This window comes from Haemaphysalis longicornis, unplaced genomic scaffold (genome assembly GCF_048455015.1).
Source record: "Haemaphysalis longicornis isolate Haplotype H1 unplaced genomic scaffold, Haemaphysalis longicornis Haplotype H1 scaffold_10, whole genome shotgun sequence".
Classification (NCBI taxonomy): Eukaryota; Metazoa; Arthropoda; class Arachnida; order Ixodida; family Ixodidae; genus Haemaphysalis; species Haemaphysalis longicornis.
In genome coordinates, this window is record NW_027526204.1 from 62,965,703 (window position 1) to 62,987,261 (window position 21,559).

The following is a 21,559-nucleotide window of genomic DNA, read 5'->3' on the forward strand; positions in this document are numbered from 1 at the left end:
TTGCGTCGGGGCGCTCTGGCGCAACAGCACGCAGCCGCGGTGCCATGCAGCCAGAAGGTGCCATCCAGGGGTCAACTTCAACGACCAGGAAGCGACCAGGACAAGCAATGAAATAAACAACCTTCTTCGCTAAAGTTCCGAAGGTGGGTCCCGTATTTCTTATTGCCTTTGCTTGTTACACCCGCTCTAGCGAAGGCGAAACTTAGTAATTCCCAGTTTGCGAGCTTCTGAGATGGTTTTGCCATAAATGTCTATTTCTGCGATGACTCTTTAAACACGATGCATCTGTCGAGGAGTGCAATTTTCCTCATATAGCGCGAGTGCAGTCATCCCTTTAAATATCTTGTACACTTGCTATGGGTATGACTGCACGACGCTTTTTCGTTTTCTTATCACTACAACCATGCCGCTTGCTAATCGGGCCGTTGGGAATGATGTCTCCATGACCGCAAACGACGGCCCGGTTACACCATCTATAAAACACGCATTCTTTTCCAGCCCAGACGGCTGAATTTACTCCAGTCTAACGCAAACCAAATTTTTGCAGTTTCAATATAAAATTGCACTTGGAGGTATTGGTAGCAGATTTTAACAATAATACTGTACGATGCTCCCATGTTGACGATTTAAAAAGAAGACAAAGATGGAGAGAGACAAGTACAGTTCGCCCCTCTTTTATTGATCAGTTCTTCCCGTGGAAGTTAAATTTATTGTATAATACCGTTCGCGTGTTAATTCAAGGGCTTTTACCTTGACAGTTCCTTCTCCACAGATGGCAAAAGTCCTCTAGTGCGTTTGTGTTCGAGGCACGGATATCTGCTTTTGCGCTACTCACAGTCACCACGACGTCGGACACGCAAAAACACGCGACGCAGCTGTATTAAGCATGCTAAAGGTCTTTTCTTACACCGCAGTTTTCATAAAAAAAGCTGCGCCCACCGTTTACAGTTCATTGGAACACTAGACGAATGTTCGCCTACACGCAAAAATAAGCTCCGTCACTTTTTCGTAATGACGATGAGTCGATGATACTCCATTTGAACCCTTCGATGAGATCATGGGAGGCTGTTACGAAACCCGCGAACGTGGTTGCGGTTCAATATTCGGTTTCAAAGCGCAGGCAATTGTTGGACTCGTATAACTTGGAGAAAAGGTGCGCATTAGATTGGAGTAAGTTCAGTTACAGTAGCGAACCGCTGGGGAATGAAAAGGGTTCAATGTCATGATGATGATAAGACTGCGCTTTCGCCCATTAGAATACAGATGACTTCCGTAGGACTACAACGTCAATTCTATATAATCGTGTTTGAATTAACGAGACTAGACTGCATCTAGTCTAAATCAAAGAGCACTATACAGAGGCGCATATGGCGCAAAAACGGAAGTGTATTGAATGTGTGGATAGTCGGAGTCGTTTTTATTTAGGGTGCTTGTAAAAGCGGAACTTGGCATAAGTCCTACGACAATAATAATTGAAAGATGAAGTAAAAACTATTGCCAGAAAACTTATCTATGATTATTTTTTCATTTCTGTCGTGCATCTAAGAAGGAAGCCTTGTTTTATCAGAAGGCGGCTCTAGCTACCTCCGAAAACGCCACAGTACCTGCAGACTTGGATGCTGAGAGAACGGATGACTGCGAGGACGGTGTGGAAGCTGTCAGCCCTCTTTGTCACAACGATATTGGAATGTTTGTCAATAACAGTGACATACCCGATGACATCCGAGAACGGGTATACTCTAACGTATGGGTGCCAACCCCGAGTTACAAGTTTGAAATCTGGGTCGCCAAAAACGGGAAAAAGCGCACGTTTCAGTCTCAGTGGCTGCAGCGATATGAATGGCTTGCATTTTCTCAAGTGCGGAAGAGAGCTTTCTGCAAATCCTGAGTACCTTTTTGCCGTAAGAGCGGAGCGGGTAAAGGCTCTCACCAGACATTTAAGAACCTCGTAACTGTTCCGTTTACGAAGTGGAAGGATGCCCTTGAGACATTCGAGAATCATGCACGGACTGAATACCACAAGACGGCAACGGTTGACGCTGAATTCTTTCTCCGAGTCGCCAGAGGAAAATCAAGCAGTTTCCACGTACACCTTAATCAGCAATCAAACGGCGAGCTCGAAAACAACAAGACAAAGTTGCGGGCGATTGTCGAGACAGTTTTACTGTGCGGCCCTCAAGACCTCGCGCTGAGAGGTGACAAGGATTCGGGGCGTCTTTCTCTTGAGGAACCCTTACAGAAGGACGGCAACTTCAGGGCGCTCCTACGTTATAGAGCGAATGGCGGAGACATCATTTTGGCCAATATCATTCGCACAGCAGGCAGCAATTATCTTTACTCCAGCCCGCACATTCAAAATGAAATTATTTGGATAATTGGCATTCTTACACAAGATAAAATTGTAAGACAGGTAAACGAGGCCGGATTTTTTTGGGTGCTTGCAGATGAAACAATGGATGTATCCCGAACCGAGCAATTCTCTTTGTGCGTACGCTACGTCGATCCTACTACTTCGAGCATTCGGGAAGATTTCCTCTGCTTCGTACCTGTTGACGATGTCAGTGCGTCTAGCCTGGCTGACACTTAAAAGGGAGCTGCTGAATCTTGACCTGTTTTTGATCATGATGAGAGGCCAAGGATACGATGGAGCAGCAGCGATGAGCAGCGATATTCAACGGCGGGCAGGCGGTCATCCGGTATGACTTCCCAACGGCGTTGTACCCGCACTGCTCCTCGCACTCCCTGAACCTTTGTTTGAGCGATGCCTCAGCTGTCCAACATATTCAACGGGCCTTTGTAAAAATTAGTGAGGTATTCACTTTCTTTCGGCTATCAACCAAAAGGACAGCGGTCCTGAAAAAGCATCTGGAAGCGTCTACAAAATCTTTCCGCCGGCTGCACCGATACTGTGAAACAAGGTGGGTGGAACGTCATGATTCAGTCGCATTGTTTGGAGAAGCACTTTCTGAGATAGTTCACTCACTTGAAGAGTTCATGGACACCTCCCCAGATAAAGCAACAGCGTCCACCGCTCATTGCCTCCATCTGCGAATCTGTTCATGCACTCAACTTTTTTTTATGCCTCGCTGTTAGTGAGACATTCCTAGGCCTTACACACCACTTGTCTGTGTATCTACAGAGCCCAGCTATTGACATGAGCGTCGCCTTGGAGCAGGTTGACCAGGTGCTGACTAAACTCGAAGAGATTGGCACTAACGCGGAGGCAGAATTCCACAAAATATTTTCTGTGTGTCAAGATAGAGCGGCGGAGTTCGGAGTTAAGTGCGAGATTCCACGGCTGGTAGGAGCACAGATACCGCGCAAACTACCCGTGTAGTTCTGCGGAAGAGTACTACACGCGAGCCACGTTCATTCCATACATATATGACCTGAAAGCTTCCCTGAAACGGCCCTTTGCGAACCATCGGAAAACACTGCAAAGTTTTCAATTTTTATAGCCAAAGCACCCCTCCAAGGGCAATTTTGAATCTGTGCAGCCAGCCTTCGATTTTTACCTCATATATATGACAGCAACGCATATCCTTACACTAAAAGGTGAATAGGAAATGTGGAAAACTAAATGACAAGCCATGTAAGAGATTGAACTTCCCCGCTTTGCGACGGACGCTTTAGCTGAATGCGACAAAGGCCTCTTCCCGAACGTTCACACACTCCTCAAGATACTGGCAACGCTCCCAGTGACTACAGCTGCTGCAGAACGCAGCTTCTCGACACTGAAAAGAGTGAAAACATATTCGAGGACCTGGACGTCTAAAGAGCGGCTTCGTGGTCTAACCCTTATATCCATTCACCGGATGCAAGTCAGTGTCGACGAAGTTATCGCTGTGTTTACGGAGAAACCACGACGTTTGAAAATCGCAGAGTTAACCGGTCTTTCGGGACAAGCTACATGTTCGTTTTTTTTTTCTTTTGCATTGAATTTTACTCTATAGTAAAACAATCGCAATGCCATTCTTTAAAATTGCTTGCTCTAGAAACGATTGTTAGCATTTTGCATCTTTTGTGATTATGAAAGCACCCGTGTTTTGGTTCTTTGTGTTCAATAAAACTGATTTCCCAAATATGTGTGTCTGTTGTTTAAGAATTGCTGTCATAAAATGGCTCACGTACTTCTCGCCGGCCCGTTGTTGAGACAGAGAGAGAGAAGTAGGGTAGAGAAAGCGTCGGACATTTTTGTTGAATTCGCCGCACGTCTCCCTGAGTAGGCACCTGACTCCTTCGCATCCCCCCCCCCTTTTTTTTGTCACTCCTGTTTTCGTCACTGGCTCTGTACGGCCCTTCTTGGTGGAGATAATTTGGTGGAAAGTGCACACGCACTAGCTTTATTGCAGTGTCAAAAACTTGCTTTCCATCTAGGAATAACTCGCCTCTTGCGCTGCATTCTCCCTTATTGTCGTTCTCTGCTAATGATTTGGCGCCTTCTGTATTTATGGGAATTGTTTTTCTTTTTTTGCCATGGAAAGAGTTGGTTCCGAACAATTCAGCCTTGCTCCCCCCCCTCCCCCCCCCCAAAAAAAAAAACATGCTGGCTACGTGCCTGCATCATGCATGGTGGACTTGGAAGGCTTCCCATCCGTTTCTGTGGGTCCCAAGTGTACCGTTGATATAAATACGAAGTCAATTCCCCTACCCCCTACACCGGACACCCCGGCCGTAAAGTTACCCCAGAATAAGAACAACTCTTGCAAGGGGACGACGATTCCTAAGGCGGCCTTTGCGGGCCTTTGCGATTGGCATTTCAGTGCGCAACCACGGAATGAATTGTGGCCGCTATAACTTCGTCCATCAGGTGGCACTATTCTCTATTTCGCCAGCGGAGCTACGACGCTTTGCAGTCCACGTTCGGTTGCATTGTGAGATTGTATGGTTGCACCCACGTGCCTACCGCAAAGGGCGGTTTCTCATCTGATAAGCATCTTTCTGGGTGGTAGTTACGCATACTCGGCGATGCATCAACGGCGCCACTACTACCACAACCGTCATCTACGTCGCCAAGGAAATGCTCATTGTTGCAGCGGTTACTCCCCGCTCGAAACCAGGGACAATTAACAATTTCCACGCAGCCTGCTGAAAGTGCCAGATTGACTGAATCTCTCTATCAGCGCTAAGCGTTTTCACTTTGCCATTCAACACCGTGGACATACGCATCGTCTGGGCACAAGGACATGCTGCCATCCCCGACCATGAAGCGTCTTGTGATAGCGTACACCAAGGGACTTACCGGAGTGACTCGCACCGGACCAACCCTATCAATGCGTACAGTGGCTACGCACACACCTCGCACATTGCCGAAACTCACTGAGGCCTTTCCCGGGAGGAAGCCACCTGGCGATGTCCCGAAAGGGACCCCTATTTTCGTCACTCCCACCTACACCTCATCTTTACCAAACCAACAGCTCTTTTTTGGTGCTCTTTATAATGAATGTTCATTGGGTACACTACATAGCATCGGCATGCCGATGGAGCCCCGCTATGCAACTACTCCCCACCCCTCATTTAAATAGTGGAGGACTTTCCTTGGTAGCCCCAACACGGACTCCAGCTCAATCTGGTAACCTCAGCGAGGACAGCCAGTCGTGCCGAGGAGAGCCAGGCGTGCTATACCATTACCTCTTGCTCGGTAAATTGATTTAACGCTCCCTCTTTCGTATCGAATGCTTAAAAGCCCAGCTGAACGAATGCGAAACATATTTTTTTCAACAAGTCGCAAGTAGTCGGGCATCGTATGTATTGCAATTTGCAAACGGGGATGATACCATTACGCCATGAGGGCATGCCTCAGAGTGAGCATTTAACAGAGTAGTGTTTCAAGGCTGGCGTTGCTCCATACGCGAGTATTTCCTAAACCTGACTGGCAACTTTAACTACCTCAAAGTCCACCTCTTTTCAAAAAAAAATTCCGTTCTTCTTTACTTTTTAAGGACGTATAGGTATGAGCTAAATACATACATACAATGAAACATGTGCGGTGGAGGTACCCACATCAAATGAAACTTGCTCATATAAAATGTAGCACTATAAAAAGAGCTGACAGTAAATGGATAGCTTGTGTACGCTTTTTTTCGCGCCATGAAAGATGTGCGAACACCCTTTAGCGAGCGTCCCATTTTTAAGGGCCCTTTACTAAAGCATTCTTGAGAAATTATTAAGTTTCTGTATTGTTTTATTCGGTTATCACTAACCAATACCCTTTATTCGAAAACATTCGCTTGCATTCTCGAGTGGTCGAACTACATCATCATTCGATCAGTATTCGCTTCGAACGCAAAAGTCACTATTTTCACACTCTAGTAGAGACAGTGGTGCCTCAAAAAGCGCGCCCACAAACTTAGTATTCCAAACTGTAGGTAAGAAAGTGAAATATTCCTATGCCTTGGAAGTTCAGTAACTTAACTAGCCCTGTTGCGCACCCGGAAGCATACACTTTGAGCTAACCATATCAAAAACGGACTTTCAGAAATCTAACTTTCAGTTGGCCTCACACCACAACCCGTTAGGCTCCAGGCGAGTGTGGTAACCTAAACTTTTGCTCCTTTCACCCATCAAATGTCTACTCCAAGTGGTCAGTGGTTTCTAAGCAGGAAAGCAGTTTCCCGCGTGAAACACCAGGCGGAAACAAGCCCTGTTGAACAAACCCTGCAGCAGCCGTACAAGAACGGCACAAACAGCAATGAGGCCGCAGTGCTCTGCCGGGCTTGCCTCTCACCTGCAGGCGGGTGCCGAACTGTCCGATCGGCTGCAGCAGGTTGACATTATTTGTGCCCACAAAGTTTTGGGCAAGGTGTACGATGGTGGCCATGAGGGATGCCTCGCCGTGGTGGTACGCCGACTGCTCAGCGACACATCCAGCCATCTGGGCGACCTTGATCTCCCGGTGGTCGGCGCGTCGTAAAGAAGTGAACATGACCTTCCTTTGCGCCGGCTTCAATCCGTCTACGACACATGGAATAGAACGTTCGTTGTCCATGGCGCTAAATAAGACGAGCTCCTTATCTACAAACTCCTTGTACGTGATGCGGCTCGTGTCTCTGCTGTACAAGTAAGGCTCGGGCAGACCCTGTTCCCGGCGCTGCCGGCGTTCCTGCCAATATCGGGTGAGCCACTGCTTGCGCTCTTCGACACAGGTCTTGCTGAACGCCATCACGATGGCTTGGTCGTCTTCAGGTCCCTCGTAGGTAAACTCGACTCTGTGGCGGCTTATGTTGCTGAAATATTCTTTTGCTTCTTTTGATGTGCTGGTCCCGAGGCCCTAAGCAGGGAGAAAGGGAAGAACGGGGGAGCCGTGAAAGTCCTGTCTCGTGTTCCTCACATCATAATTACCCTGATGAATCATCATCGATGAAAGGTCCCCCGCTTTAAAACATGATCCTGCAGAAACAAATACAGCAGCAGCACTGAAACCCCGTTATATGTTCCGGCTGCTGCGACCGCCAGGGCCTTCTGACAGATCATCGCGTTCACGGAAGACGATGAAACGTAGAGACGCTGCGCTAAGTACCCCTGGTATGCCACGAAAACGCTAGCACGGTCGGCTCTATTCGGTGGTTTACACGAATGGAAATACCCAGGACGTTTGAGAAATCGCGCTGCTCTACTTTGCTTTTTCCACCTCATTATTTTTCTCCAAGTCCGCACCATATGTCGCAGTTTTATTCGCTGAAAAACCCCCCTTATTTTCTTGTCTGGCCTTGACAGCTGGCACGCCGCGTCGTCCGTCAGCCTCACTCCGGTTCTACATTTCCTCTAGACTTGTTCTCGGGATTCCCCAAAGCCCACCTTCCTGGGTTTGCTTTCTTTGGTTGCGAACCCACAGGGACGCACAGGGCTCGTTTCATGCGAAGCTTATATGGGTTTCTATGAGGGCTCTATATGTTTTGCGGTCGGTAAGTGGGAATTCCCGAGGCTGCGTATGTCTTTGAATCGTGGGGCGTTGGAAAGCGAGGTCCCTCTGCGTGTCCTCTCGTGTTTCAAACTGTGTATGATTTTGATGGTGGCGCCGCAGTTGTGGAACACACCGGGATGCTTGTTTTCCTCTCGAAAGGATTTCGGGACCTGGGTTCAAGCACAGCAAACCCCCCGAACAGGTTCAGAAGGTATTTTCGTCATTGATGCAAGCTACGCATCTTTGAGCATCAAGTTGTTCGCGTGAGGGAGGGACATTGGCTAGGGTTTCATGCATTTTTATTCTACCTGTGCAGTCAAGTCAACTTTATCACGGATGCTTAGCACTACATGGCTGTGTGTGTGTGTGCCGAATCCCTCAGGGGGCAGGCCACCATCAGCGCTTAAACGCCCCGACACTTCTCGCTGAAATCTGCTTAAAAGGGGCGGAGGTCGTTACCTTCACGGAGGGAGATCACTCACAATTTTTAACTTCTTTTTGCTAGGCACAAAGTCCTGAATACAATCACTGAGACAACCGAAGAGGCGGCGGAATTGTGGGGCTGGCCCGAGATCCAATCGGTCAGTCACTGCGTGTATTTTGGCCACTAACACGCGTGACCCTCCTTGCTACGCTATCGCTAGCAGCGACATTATTCGCATTTTCTTGCCCTCTTCCCTTGTTCACCTTGTGCGCCTTCTCAAGCTCATACCAAGCACGTGGAGCGACGGCTGGCAGGCTAGCGTCGAACGGCCATCGACGCACCGACAATGTTGTTAGCTTGAATGTTTGTGGCCACGCCATGCTGTGCGGCCCCGTCAGGTGCAGTAGCCAACGCCACCAGCAGACCCAGACAGGACTTCCCTGTCCTAGGGTTTCTGTTCAAACCAAGGGGGCAAGCTCCGCAAGATCTGCTTTTCCGACGGTTTTCTGCCATGGACGGGCCATATATGGCGGCACCGTGCCGTGAACCTCGATCGAAGTCACGAACCTGTCGAACACTGTACACTCCACCGGTACTATTCTCGGCACATTAGAGCTATCATAATCACTGAGCACAAGGAGCCGCCTTGTAAAGATTTCTTGCAAGACGAAGGCTGTAGCTAACTGGTTTACAGGCTAAGGAAAGAGAGCCGAGTTCTGAGAAGGCTTCAAGCAGCTCGTGCTACCGCACGCGTGTTCTAAGCGAAGCTCGTATGTGTAAGGTTATCCCTAGCACGCATGAAGCCCAGTCGCCTTTAAAGCGCCTTACGTTCTGTAGCACGTGTTGTTGAAACTAAATATTTTAAATGATGCACTCTTTTGCAACAGTCACTGATGGTTGCTGGTGGCTTTGGTGGCTCTGCTTACCACGGCCTCCACAATCTCATGGCTAGAGTTCAAACCATGTGTCCATGGCGTACCTGCTGGAGAGTTGATCGCCAAGAAAGAATGCCTCTGGCGTGGCAGAGTTCAGGCGATTGCTAAGGTAGCACGCTCGGTCAGCCGCTTGAGTAAACAAAATTTTGTATGTTGTTTTGAATAGTTTTTTGCTACGACATTCAGGCTTCATCGTCTCTCGCCTGCTGTTCCGTCGCCGCCGACGTTGAGTTTCAAGAGCTAAGGGTTCCTTCCCCTAAAAAAACCCCACCGCACCAACGAGCTTTTACAAGCGTAACCAACAATATTTGCGAATTTTGGCAAGCGATTCTCCATCAAGCTAAGAAGCACCTGCGGCCACTATATCCGACTACCCTCGAGTCATGGCTGGGTGGACCAGTTGCCACGGCGCTTCTGAGCCACTGCCGAGGAGAACACCGCCCGAGAAGATGGAAGAAAACGATAGCCAGGTTCACGCCGGGTGAGCGGTATTCTTTTGCGTTGCGGTGCGGGTGGCATGGCTCAAGGGTAAAGGCGTCGAGTCGCTTTGGTGCAAGGTAGTACGGCGGTTACGGAGAGATCAGCAGCATTTAAGCTGGCTGAGATACAGTCAAAATGTAGAATGCGACTGTTAGACATCGAGGCTCGCGAAATCGCCGGGCAAATGGTAGCACTGAAGGGCTCCACTAGCGTACATGCACGTATCGGTTTAGATTTAGATATACAGATCTAAACTATTTAGTTTAAATCTGCATAAATGGGAATAGCCAAGCTAACATGCCGGATTGTTTGTATGTCTGCACTTTTGCACTTGTGTCGCGCAGTGGTATAGCGCCGAGCTAGCACATCAGGATCGCTGGTGTCCACTCTCTCAACCTTCGAACACGTTCCTCTCCGTTTTCTTTCTCCCGACTCACGGTCGGGCTACACGTGCGGCGGCCGCCGCTCAAGGCCGGCCGTGACCGACACTGCTGCTGCGTTTGGGACGGCGTCCCCGCGTATTCCAGGTAACGGCGGGCAGAATCTCTGGTTTCACTCTATGTAGAGGCACGTGCGTTAATTCAAGTGATGTCGCATGGGCAATTGTAGTGGGTGTCATTTTAAGCTTTGATTTCCAACGACCTTAAACGCACGAGTCTTTTGTGTCAGCGGCAGCACGCGTTATTCGGCTCTCCCCGCTGTTTTTCCTCGTAGTTTGCGTTGTTGCTGCGCTCGACAGCGCCATCAACAGTGAAATCTAAAAGCAAAATTCGTGGAAAGATGAACCCCAAACCCTCGACGATGTTTTACTGACGCTTACTGCTGTTTACGCCATGTGAAAGAAGCTTGACGGGTTCAAAGACCCCGGGCATTTTTAAGGAAGCCGGCTAACCCAGCCTAGTTTGTCACAGCCAACACAGAGCTGCTTCCCCATGTACTCAGCTCGGCCCACGCTGAAGAAACAATTTGACCGTGCTCGTTAACGTTTGTCAGCGCAGTTCATTACTAATGAAGCACGCCACATGATGGTTGATTGATTGATTGTAGGGTTTAACGCGCCGACGCAACGCAGGCGATGAGGCGCGCCGTAGTGGAGGGCTCCGGATTAATTTTGACCACCTGGGGATCTTTATCGTGCGCCGAAATCTCGTACACACGGGCGTTTTTGCTTTTCGCCTCCATCAGAAAAGCGGCCGCCGCGGCCGGGAATCGAACCCGCAACCTCGTGCTCAGCAGCGCAACGCCTTAGCCACTGAGCCACCGCGGCGGGTGCCACATGATGGTCAAGGTGTTCGTTGACGCATGCTGCGTAACGACAATGCGCCAGGAAAACCCGCGGTTCAACGGGAAACCTCCAGCTATGCAGCGTTCACAGACTAACATGTACATATATTGGGCCGCTTACGCTCACGAGATAGGTTTTGTCATGTGTCAAGGGCACCCCCTGAGTGGGGATGCATCATAACCCACAAAAAAGGGGAAAAAAAGAAAGGAAACGGCTTTTTGAAGTGCGCGCCAGGAGCGCACCAATTAGGGAACGCCAGCGCCTAAACCCCGAGGCATCATGGTAAAATATGGCAGCGCGGTGGCCATCCAATTAGAGAACGCCACGCGTGATGACCATATGTGGACATGGAAAAGGCAAGGAGCCAATGAGATCGCCCCACGGGAGAGCCCAGAGGGGTTAAAAGTGGGGCGCAAGAACAGAAGGAAGAGGCAAGAAACCGGGAAAGCAAGAAACCAGGAGGCGACAGGAGCACGTGATCTTCAAGGAGCGAGCCAGGGGGACGCGGCCAGGCCATCGACCACGCCATCCGAGCCTGGGCGGGAGCGGGCCGACTTCGCATCGGCACCGTCATCCTAGGTGCACCACGAACCCGTGTCTTTGTGGCCCCAGCTGCATAGGTCGGGCACCTGCGGCCAACGTCCACGCTCCGTCGACCTTCGTCTCGATGGCCCCGTAAGGCTACGTTCGTGTCGAGCCTACCTGGGGCCTCCGGCGGCACAGGCTACCAGGAGGTAGCTACCGAGGAAACACGCCGCTCAAGGAGCGACCGAGCGCGTCGAATGCCGGCATCAAGGATCAACAACCTCCAGCGGGAGCGGCTACCAGGGGGTAGCCACAGAGGAGACAAGTCGGGACGCGCGGACCCAACGCCGTCCAGGGAATGACCACGCGCATCGAACGCCGGCAGTGAAGCGAGACGAAGACGGCTACCACCGAGTCGCGGCCACGCAGCTGGTGCGACATGTCAGCGCTGACGACAGCGGTGTAGGCCAGTCTATGAGGGACACTTGTCGTAAGACACAACTCGGAAGTAGTTATGGTAGAGACTTGGCTGAGGACAGTGTTATTGTTTACTAATGAGGGTATTAAGACGAATTGTGTAGAACCTTATTGTGGAGACTTTTTGGGTTTTCATGTGACTTGTATTTTGAGATATTTAGTTAGGGGTTGAATTTTGAATTGTTTATTGGTTGAGTGCAATTGATTTATTACGTGGTTTGCTTTAGGAGTTTTCCAAGTGTGCGTAAATGTTTGTTGTGTTAGACATGCCAACGCCTTTCCTTCGTCAATCTCTCCGAGCTTGTCTAGACAACCTCAGCATACGTCCACGTGACTGGCTTATCCCGTCGAACAAGTGTTAATCACTCACAACGATAGTCCCACGCGTTTCTCAGCTCTGAATTTTGCAAACAGGGGCAGATAGCAGCTTCCGCCGAGTCCGCGGAGAATCTTGGCTGCGGAATGAGCGGAGCGCATTGCCCTACCTTAGCAAAAACATGCGCAGGACCGAAGAGACAGCAAGAGGTAGATCGCCTTGTGTCCTGGCGCTACCACGCTTGAGTGACCCTGCAGAGGTCTTTTCGGGTTCCCAGTAGGTCAACTGGTTCGGCTCGGAGCGAGTGAGGACGAAATAGACGCCGCTTGTCCCGCAGCTGATTCACTTAGAGGGGATTACGGACACCAAATTCTGCTCACGACGATTTGGAGCGCGCGTTAAATAGGCCAACCCGAAAGCAAAACCGAGAAACCCCTGCTGACGTTCGCGCGCTCGCCGTTACGCAGTGCTAAACTGTACGGGCCCATATTACTTGGAATCTATTTCGTCCTATGGTGCTGCCTGATTGGAGACACGCACAGCAGCATTATCGGCATGTGTATCGATTGCGAAGGCGCAAGTGAAGGGCCGTATTCCCCTGGCTTTTCATCGGTCCAGTCTTGGCGTCTCTGTCAGCCCGGCCTTGAGAATCCCTATTGGTCTTCGCTGTGCTCGAGAACTGTGGCAGTTCGAGTCTCGCCCTCAATAATAAACAGCGGAGCTGTTGCTACAGTCCTTAAGTTCGGGCTTCGTGTGCGCCGAAAACTCCCCGCGAGGAACGCTACCGCGCAAGCGTCGTTCAGATGTCGCAATACCCACTCGACAATGGAAAGACGTGATAGCGGTCGCCGCAACTCTAGAGGAGCGTGCGCGTGCTCTCAGTATCGTAGTAGAACCCTTCGGCGTCGTTATCGTAGTAGAAGCTGGCGTCGTTATACGCATGCGCTGAGTATCATACACGAGACCTCGCGCGCAGCCTCCACGGTAAATATAAATGGTAGTGAAGCTTCGGGAAAAAAGCGGTTCAGAACCTACTGCAAGCGACACCAACATGGGGGTGAGGGAGGTGGCAATTGAAGCGCGACTAGGTGAGGAAGGAGCAAACAATACTAGCAAGAAAAACTTTTCTTTAACAATTAAGCAATATTTATATTTTGTGAACGATATTTATTTCTGTATCACATTTATTTAGGTACAAAATGCAAAGACTTTGTAGCGACACCATCGCCATCATCATGAGAGCCACAATCATCATCAGCGGTGCTTGCCTGGTGGCGTCAGCAGTGCCACGCGCCAAGGGATAGAACACGACCTATGCCCTATTCCCTTCATTGTAGCAGGAGCAAGGCTTCGTACCTACCAACGCCTAGCAGGAGTGCAGGAAGGAATCATCACTAATTTTGAAGATTATGTCCATTTAAAACATAATTGGAATACCCGTTTTTGTGAATCTCGACAATGCGAGGTCACAATGACTACCTTCAGATGCCGAGTGCCCTAACTCAACTTTTATATGCACCGGGCTGGTCTAGCCTCCTCCTCCCGATGTGCTGTCTGGGGTGATCAGGAGACTTTAGAGCACTTTCTATTGCATTGCCGCGGTTTTGCTATGATGAGGCAACGTCATCTTGCCACGCCATTACGACGAATTGGCCTGCCTATTTCCATGCCCGTTCTATTATCTTTTGGGGCCACATCACTGGGATATTGTCACCGAGGGGTGGCTGCAGCCATTCATGCATACGTTTCCGAGTCCAGGCGCCTGCCCTGTTAGCGTTGATACTGGCATGTATTTTTTCCGCTCCAAAAAGCTCAGTTCTAATAAAAAATCCACCTATAACTTGCAACCAATTCCATTTTTTCTCTTTCTGCGTATAAATAGAGAGGTGTATTAGTTTCCGGTGTTTTAAGCGGGCGCATTAGCCCTTCTCACGCCCGATTCCTGGCCAATCCCCCACGTGGGTATGAGCCAAATCGCCAGGAACAACAACAACAACAACAACAACCACAACAGAACACGACCGAGCGCCTGGGCGGTAGCTCGATCTCGCCGCTCTCAAAGTTCCTGCCGGGCCTTGCGCACCCGCAACAAATTTAGGAGAGCCACAGTGCATAACCGAGTCCACGGCTCCCTTTCCTACAAGTGGTTACCCGGAGGTTCCACGCCATATACCCGGCCAGCGGCACACCGACATGGCGACGTGGGGGGACCCGTCGACGCACACCACATCAGAGGATGGTTCTTCAAGTTCGAGGCTACCCTCTGGCTCAACCACGTCAGTGTACAGCCTCTGAAGCACTCCATCCTATGGGAGACGCTTCCGATACATCCACTGCGTCCTCGTCCTCCCAGCGCCCAGCGCCACCCCTTACGGCGACCTTCGCGCTGCCGCGCTCGCGCACTACGGCCTCACGGACGACCTGTTTCGGCCTGCAGCTGAACGGGTACACGCACTCTCCGCGCACGCTTCACAGCCGGACAACCCTCTGCGCCATTGCCCTCGTCCCTTGCCACTAGTGTCGCCCCCCTCGACCGCCTCCAGCACGGCAGCCACACTTACACGAACAAGACTCACAGCCTCGCCTTTACCGATGGTACTGGCAGCCGACGACATCGCGGACGCTCACCGACTACAGCCTGCCTCGTCCGCTGCTAACATAACACGAGAAGGCGTCGGTGAGCCACGGAGCACCGCGGCAGCAACCTCCCTTCCGCCTCGGTTAGAACCACCGCCATCTACACCCACTCCGAGCCCTCTCCTGACACCACTCCACGACCAGTGCTCCACAACGTTGCCAGACTGCGTGGCAGGCACACTGCGCCCCGGACGAAGCGGTCATCGTCGCACCTGCGAGCGGGCGTCATGAAATTTCGGCTAACGTTTTCGTGAATCTACGGCAGCACCGGACCCCTACTCTGTGCGACGTCCTCAGCTGCAACAAAACTGTGTACGCAACTGCCGTGCCTCCGAGCGGCTTGATCGACAAGCAGGACCCACGTGGTCTAGTATATTCTTCCAGGCTAAAGATGGACATTCCCAATTTACCGGCGACCAACATTTTGACTTGTCCAGTAAGTGAGACGAAAGACCACAGTCGCAGTCCGAGCCATCTACCTCGTTAACTCTCGGCTGTTGGTACGCTTATGACGCCGCGTATTCTAGGCCGAGTCGCCAAAGCCACATCCGAGCACACAAACGTTGTGCACCTCACGGACGGCTCATCACTCCGCATCGACCAGCCACTGCCACGATAGTGCTGGCGTCGCCAGCTAAGCGCAGGCAACTTTCCGCCCGCTGTCACCGACGCCTACCCATACGACTGCCCAGGACATTCTGCAACCGCTCACCTGTTTCATGTTCCTTCGCACGTCGAAGGACCCGGCACTGTAAAAAACCACCACGAGTGCCAATGTCATTTAAGCCCCGTGTACATGGGCGCGACGGGGGCGGGTTGAGTTGAGTGGCGGGTTCAGCTTAACTCGACGCGTCCGAGCTTATATGAACCCCGTCCAAAGAATCGAGGTGACAGGAGCGGCGGGGTTCCAGGAAAAGGGGCTACCGCATTTTCACGATTCTAACGCACACCCTCTTTTGCTAAAAGTTAGCTTAATATTTGTGTGCGCGTGGCAATCGGGCTCAAAACCGAGATGAGCGTTAAAGCGGCCAGCAGCATTGCCATGCGCAACGGACACGAAGTACCCGCAAAATCTAACTCAATCCAATAAAAGCAATCCGTCAACACCACGTGAGTGAATTTCGGCGCACTAATTTCTATGGCATTCTGCATACCCTGGCCAGCTGTTGCACATTTTTTGTGCTTCTGCTTAGCCCCTAACGCTTAGAATTATGAAGATCAAGGCACTTGAAATCGCAAGCAGCTTCAGTGTTCCCCGCTTTAACTTTATTTCCAGCAGCAGCTGGATAAGCAACCTTGTGAAGCACAATTCATTTTTGGCTTCTAGAGCTGCATACGCCAAATAAAATATCCCCCTTCCAGGCATGTGGCGAAATGTCTTTTTTATCTGCGCTGTACCGTCAGTGTCACAATTTTTTTTCGAATTTTCCTGCGCGAAATTACCCGCGCGTTACGATTGGGAGCACGTTAGAGCCGCGCAAATACGGTATTCTGCTCCCCGCGGCCCGCCGACTCAGCCCGACGAGCGAGCTAACCCACCCCCTGCCTCCGAGTTGACTGGACTCGCCCTGACGGCTCTCTGACCCACCCCGTCCGCTTATACATGGGGGTGTCTAGTCCAAAAAACCTGTTTATTTCGACTCAACGCACCCTCGTCCGGTCAATGTAAACGGGGCTTTAGCCGGAACCGGGACCTTAGACGGACATGGCGCGACTTACGACGCAACCGTCGTCATGCCCTGTGCAGAGAAAGAGCTGCCTACATCACACGAACGCCAAACCCTGACGGCGTGTGAGGGAAAGGAAAGGGAAGGGAGCCGTGGGCTCGGTTATGCACTGTAGCTCTCGTACATTTATTGCGGGTGCGCAAGGCCGAGCCGGAACTTCGAGAGCTGCGATGTTGAGCTACCGCCCAGGCGCTCGGTCGTGTTTCATCCCGTGGCGCTTCGCACTGCTGACGCCACCGGGCAAGCACCCCTGATAATTCTGGCGCTCATCATGATGGCGATGGGGTCGCTATAAATTTATGAAAACTGTAAGGTCCACTCATGGGGTAAGTTGCCAGGCGCCCAGCCTGCGCGTGTGAAAGGAAAGATCCCCGCCGTTCGGTGTAGCGGCACAGCGCTACCGACAATACGCAGACGTCGACGCCAATTTGACACGGCGCGTGCGGGAGCCGGCTTGTCTGGTCGAAAGTATGCCGTGGGAATAATCTCCTTTAAGAATGCAGACGGCCCCGCCAGGTTCCGAAAATTGTTGACGTAGCAGACAATGGAGGGGGGGGGGGGGATATCGGCGTCTGACCTCGCGGTGGCTTCACCGCGAGTCACCATTGTTGTGCGCCTCAGTCGGATCGGCTAGCTTTCGGCAGCCGCCGCTTTTAAATGCACAGCATTTCAGCATTTCAGTAACTCACGATGTCACCCGCGTTGGCGTCCGTAGTCCGCACCGCACCCCTCCCCGCTATATAAAAAAAAGAAATACTATCCGGCGCCAGGTTTCGATCCCTCGACCCTGCGGGCAGAACGCAATGTACATTGTGCTCTATCCACTGCGCCACAAAGTCAACACAGAATTGGAGGCTACGGACGCGCCTTATATCCTTGACTGATTCAAATTACTGCTGACGAGCGCTCTCTCGTCAGCAGTTGCCACAAGTGCAACAGCATTAACGTAACGCGAACTACTTAACGTCGTGCGCCCCCGGAAATGCTCTGCATTTGATCGTGCCCCTCGCGAGGGGGATGTTTCAATGCGTCTTCCTACTGGCCAGTACACTCGTCGCCATCTGTCGGATGTTGTGCGAACCCTTTGCGGCTGATGGCGCGCGATTTGAAACATTTGCATATGATCAAACTGAAAGGCTCTCTAAGAAAAACAAATACCATGGCCAGAGTTCCTGCAGTGGATGTAGTTTTTTAAAGACGATAGTCTTTCTTGGGCTACTTAAACCCAGAAATTTTGGTCTGTCTGTATGTCTGTATGTCTGTCTGTCTGTCTGTCCGTCTGTCTATCTGTGACTCGATTCAGCCACCCGGCCAAATCAAAACAATGCCTGCGCAATAGTCTTATATAGTCACAGCTAAATCTACCCGTCTATGTCCGGTGTAATGTTCATACTTGTCACCATTGTTGAAGAAGAACAGGACATTACACAAATATGAAACAACAAATCAATACAGAAGTTGTATTTGCAGTGTTCTTTTATAAAAAAATGAAACATGCTTGACTTTTGCGAAATAAAATACTTCATCAACCGCAGAAAAAGAATTCACTCCGCCGTCGCCTGCTGTCGCCCGCGCCACTGTAGCTTCTGGCGCTATTTGAATAAATCAACCGGCAACAGTTACGCAAGGTTCCACTAGATAGGTTCCACGTTCTTCTTGCAACGCACGTGGAGTACAGAAACGCAGTTCTATAAACGTTGAAGTAGGGCGCCTCAATTAACGCGCGTCTTCGCCGTACGGCAGCGTTCGCATCGAGACACCCGGTTTGGAGCAGTGGAACGCGCGAAATTTAAAATGATTTAAGGAAACCTTTGGCGTCTTTACCTTGGGAGTAGCGCGACGCAAGAGGAACAACATGAGGGGTGAGCAAGAAAGCGAAGGGAGGCATTTACTTCGCAAAAGCCGGTAAAGACTATTGTCTTTTGACGGCATTTGCAACGAAAGGAGCAGATACGCGGCCAATTTTTTCTACCCCCCTCGGGGTCGCGCGTGCTTGCCCGCCCGCGTGCCGGCTGTTGACCCGAAGATGGTGGCGCCTTATGCATATTCCGTAGTGCGCTGAGTGACAGCGGTCTACGTGAAGTCGGGCCCTCACCAACGTGTGTACGGAGGATAGTGGGGCGTGCCCGGGAGAGGAAATACCGAAGTGTTATAAGGCCGAACTTGGCCGCAAAACTGCGTTCTTGTCGGAGCTCCCAGCTAGGCAAGTTCTCGGCGAGACAAGGAGTCTCGACTGCTAACGCTAGGCTGGGATTTCTGAGCCCCCTAAACGAAAGGTAGACATTAGGATCGCCTCGGAAGTTTAGGATACAGCTGTGTACCGGGCAACGAGACGGGTCCTGTGGCGGGAACAGAGTCGCGGCCGTAGTTACTCGAGCGGTTTGTGTACGCTCCGAGGATAGGAGAGTTAGACGGAGTTGGAAAGCCCGAGTGATTTGTACGCACTTGGAGGTAGCGTCTAGCTGAAGATTGAAGTTTTTCCTTTTATTGCTCATGTACCCAGTTATCCTATTGTAAATGGCTGTATATAAACTCTTCGTTTCCCCTCATCAACTACAAACGCCTCAGGTGCATCAATTCGGCCACCATCTCCGAAACCTTCAGCACCAGTACCCTGCCAGCATCCTGCCAATTCAACCGGAGCCCGGGCGGTTGGGCTCCTGATCGCTACCGGACATAGGAGAAACGAACAACAACAACCATTACTGGTGCAGCCGGCAGGATTGGGCCGAAGAAATCACCAGGCCACAGCCAACGCCTGCAAGCGGACGCAAGCCCGCCTTCATCGGCACCAGCCGAGCTTCGCGCGGAGTGGAGCAGCCTAACCAAGCCAGCGCACGGGGCCGACGACGCGGCAGCCGACCACTGAAGGTGCGGGTGAGTGGGATTTCTTGCGCTTCGTTGTGGCGGTGTAGGCTGAGTCTTATGGTACATGGTAGCCACGCGGAGCATGCTGGCGAACATGGCGGAAGGAGACGGAAATTGTCAGACACGTGAGGCGCCACCTCGAGGAGGTACGACGGTAGAAGGGGTTACCCAAGCGAAATCTGAGGCGATCATTCTTAGACTAAGGGCACTAGAATTTCAAATACTGAAGCTCCAAGCGAAGGAGCGGGAAAGAATAGAAGTGCGCGAAGGGGCGGAGCCAGAGATGCGAGAAGTGCGGGAATGGAAGGAGCGTGTACAAAGACTGAAGATCAAATGTCAAGAGTGGTTGCGAAGGTGTGAGTTGGAGCTGGAGCTCTTGCTCTCCGTTTCGACGTCCGTCCATCCACCGGCCGAGGAAGACACCGGCAACACTGCCGCTCCAGGAGCCCTTTAAGGGGAAGCGTGCTCGTCTTGTGCCGGCCCAGGAAGACACCGGCAACACTGTCGCTCCAGCATCTCATGGTCGGGGCTATGTCCCTCCGTTGTTGTGGCGCCGTCCACACCCCACTGCGCATGTTCGGCTCATCTCGGGCCGGCCTAGGAAGACACCGGTAACACTGTAGCTCCAGGAGCCTTTAAAGGGTAAGACACCATCGGGCGTCCAGCAAGCCGAGCAAGCGCAGTGGGGGTGTGGTCGCCGCAACAACGACAAGGGAGGGACATAGTCCTATCGCATCTAATAAAATTACACCATCTTCCCATAGGGGAACCCTGAGTAGTATGCGAAACAGCCATGGGCTCAACGCAATTTCCCATTTCGTAGTTCCGGTAAGTGAAAAGTGTGGTAGTTACCGTGGAAACCAAACTATAAATATAACGGTAGCTACGTACCTCAACTTACCGGACCCCATGGCTGCCTTGCATAATACTCAGCGTTCCCCTACGGGAAGATGGTGTAATTTCGAGATGCAAAGTATCTCTTAGTCAACGCTCCGATGGCGTCCGGCGTCCGCACCTCTCCCCCTCGTTCCCCCTCCACGCCAGCTGTGATAACGCCGCTCTCCTCCTCGCGCCCGGCTCGTCTCGTGCGGCTCAGGAAGACAGCGGAAACACTGTCGCTCCAGGAGCCCTAACCAGCTGTGATAACGCCGCTCTCCTCCTCGCTGCTCCTCCTCACCGCTCGGTCCGTCACGTGCCGGCTCAGGAAGACACCGGCGACACTGTCGCTCCAGGAGCCATCTCATGGTTGGGATTATGTCCCTCCCTTGTTGTTGCGCCGTCCACACCCCCACTGCGCATGCGCGTCTCTCCGCCATTCTCCTCTCCTCCAGCTGTATAAAAGCAGGTGCGCGCGCTGCGCGGCCTTCAGTCTGCTCTGAGACATTGCCTGCGCCGGTTCTGCCCTGGTGTGGAACCTACACGGAACCCATATGCTTTGCATCACCACATAGTTCCCTTCGGGGAGATGGTGTAATTTTAAAGACGATAATCTTTCTTGGGGTACATAAACACAGAAATTTTATATGTGACTGCATCTCATTCACTCGTCTTGTCCCTCCATACGGCGTTGTTGTCCGTCCACACCCCTCCCCCTACACTATAAAAAAGGCCCATCTCCCCGCGAGGGGGACTCGAGTAAACGCGTCGCATAGGGGGTGGGTGTATTACGTTAACGTTTACTGTTTGGGGAGCTTCTTGACGTAGTTTGAATGAGTCAAGGATATAAGGCACGTTCATATCCTTTCATTCTGTGTCGGTTTTGTGGCGCAGTGGGAAGAGCACCATGTACCTCGCGCCCCGCCCACAAGTAGTGAATCCGTTGTATCAGCAGCTTCTTGTCGTAGTTTGAATGAGTGAAGGATATAAGGCGCGTTCGTAGCCTTTCATTCTGTGTCGGTTTTGTGGTGCAGTGGGAAGAGCACCATGTACCTCGCGTCCCGCCCTCAGGTAGTGAATGCGTTGTATCAGCAGCATCTTGACGT

The 21,559-nt window shown here is 51.4% G+C and overlaps 1 protein-coding gene across 1 annotated transcript in view; it reads right to left on the minus strand.

Annotated features, from left to right (window-relative positions):
• The window catches only part of LOC144159871 (DNA topoisomerase 2-alpha-like), a 68,010-nt gene that overhangs the window by 13,559 nt on the left and 32,892 nt on the right, over positions 1 to 21,559 (minus strand). Inside the window, exon 7 of the mRNA XM_077691532.1 lies at positions 6,728 to 7,270. Within this exon, the coding sequence (XP_077547658.1) occupies positions 6,728 to 7,270 (543 nt within the window). The remainder of the gene's footprint in view (positions 1 to 6,727; positions 7,271 to 21,559) is intronic.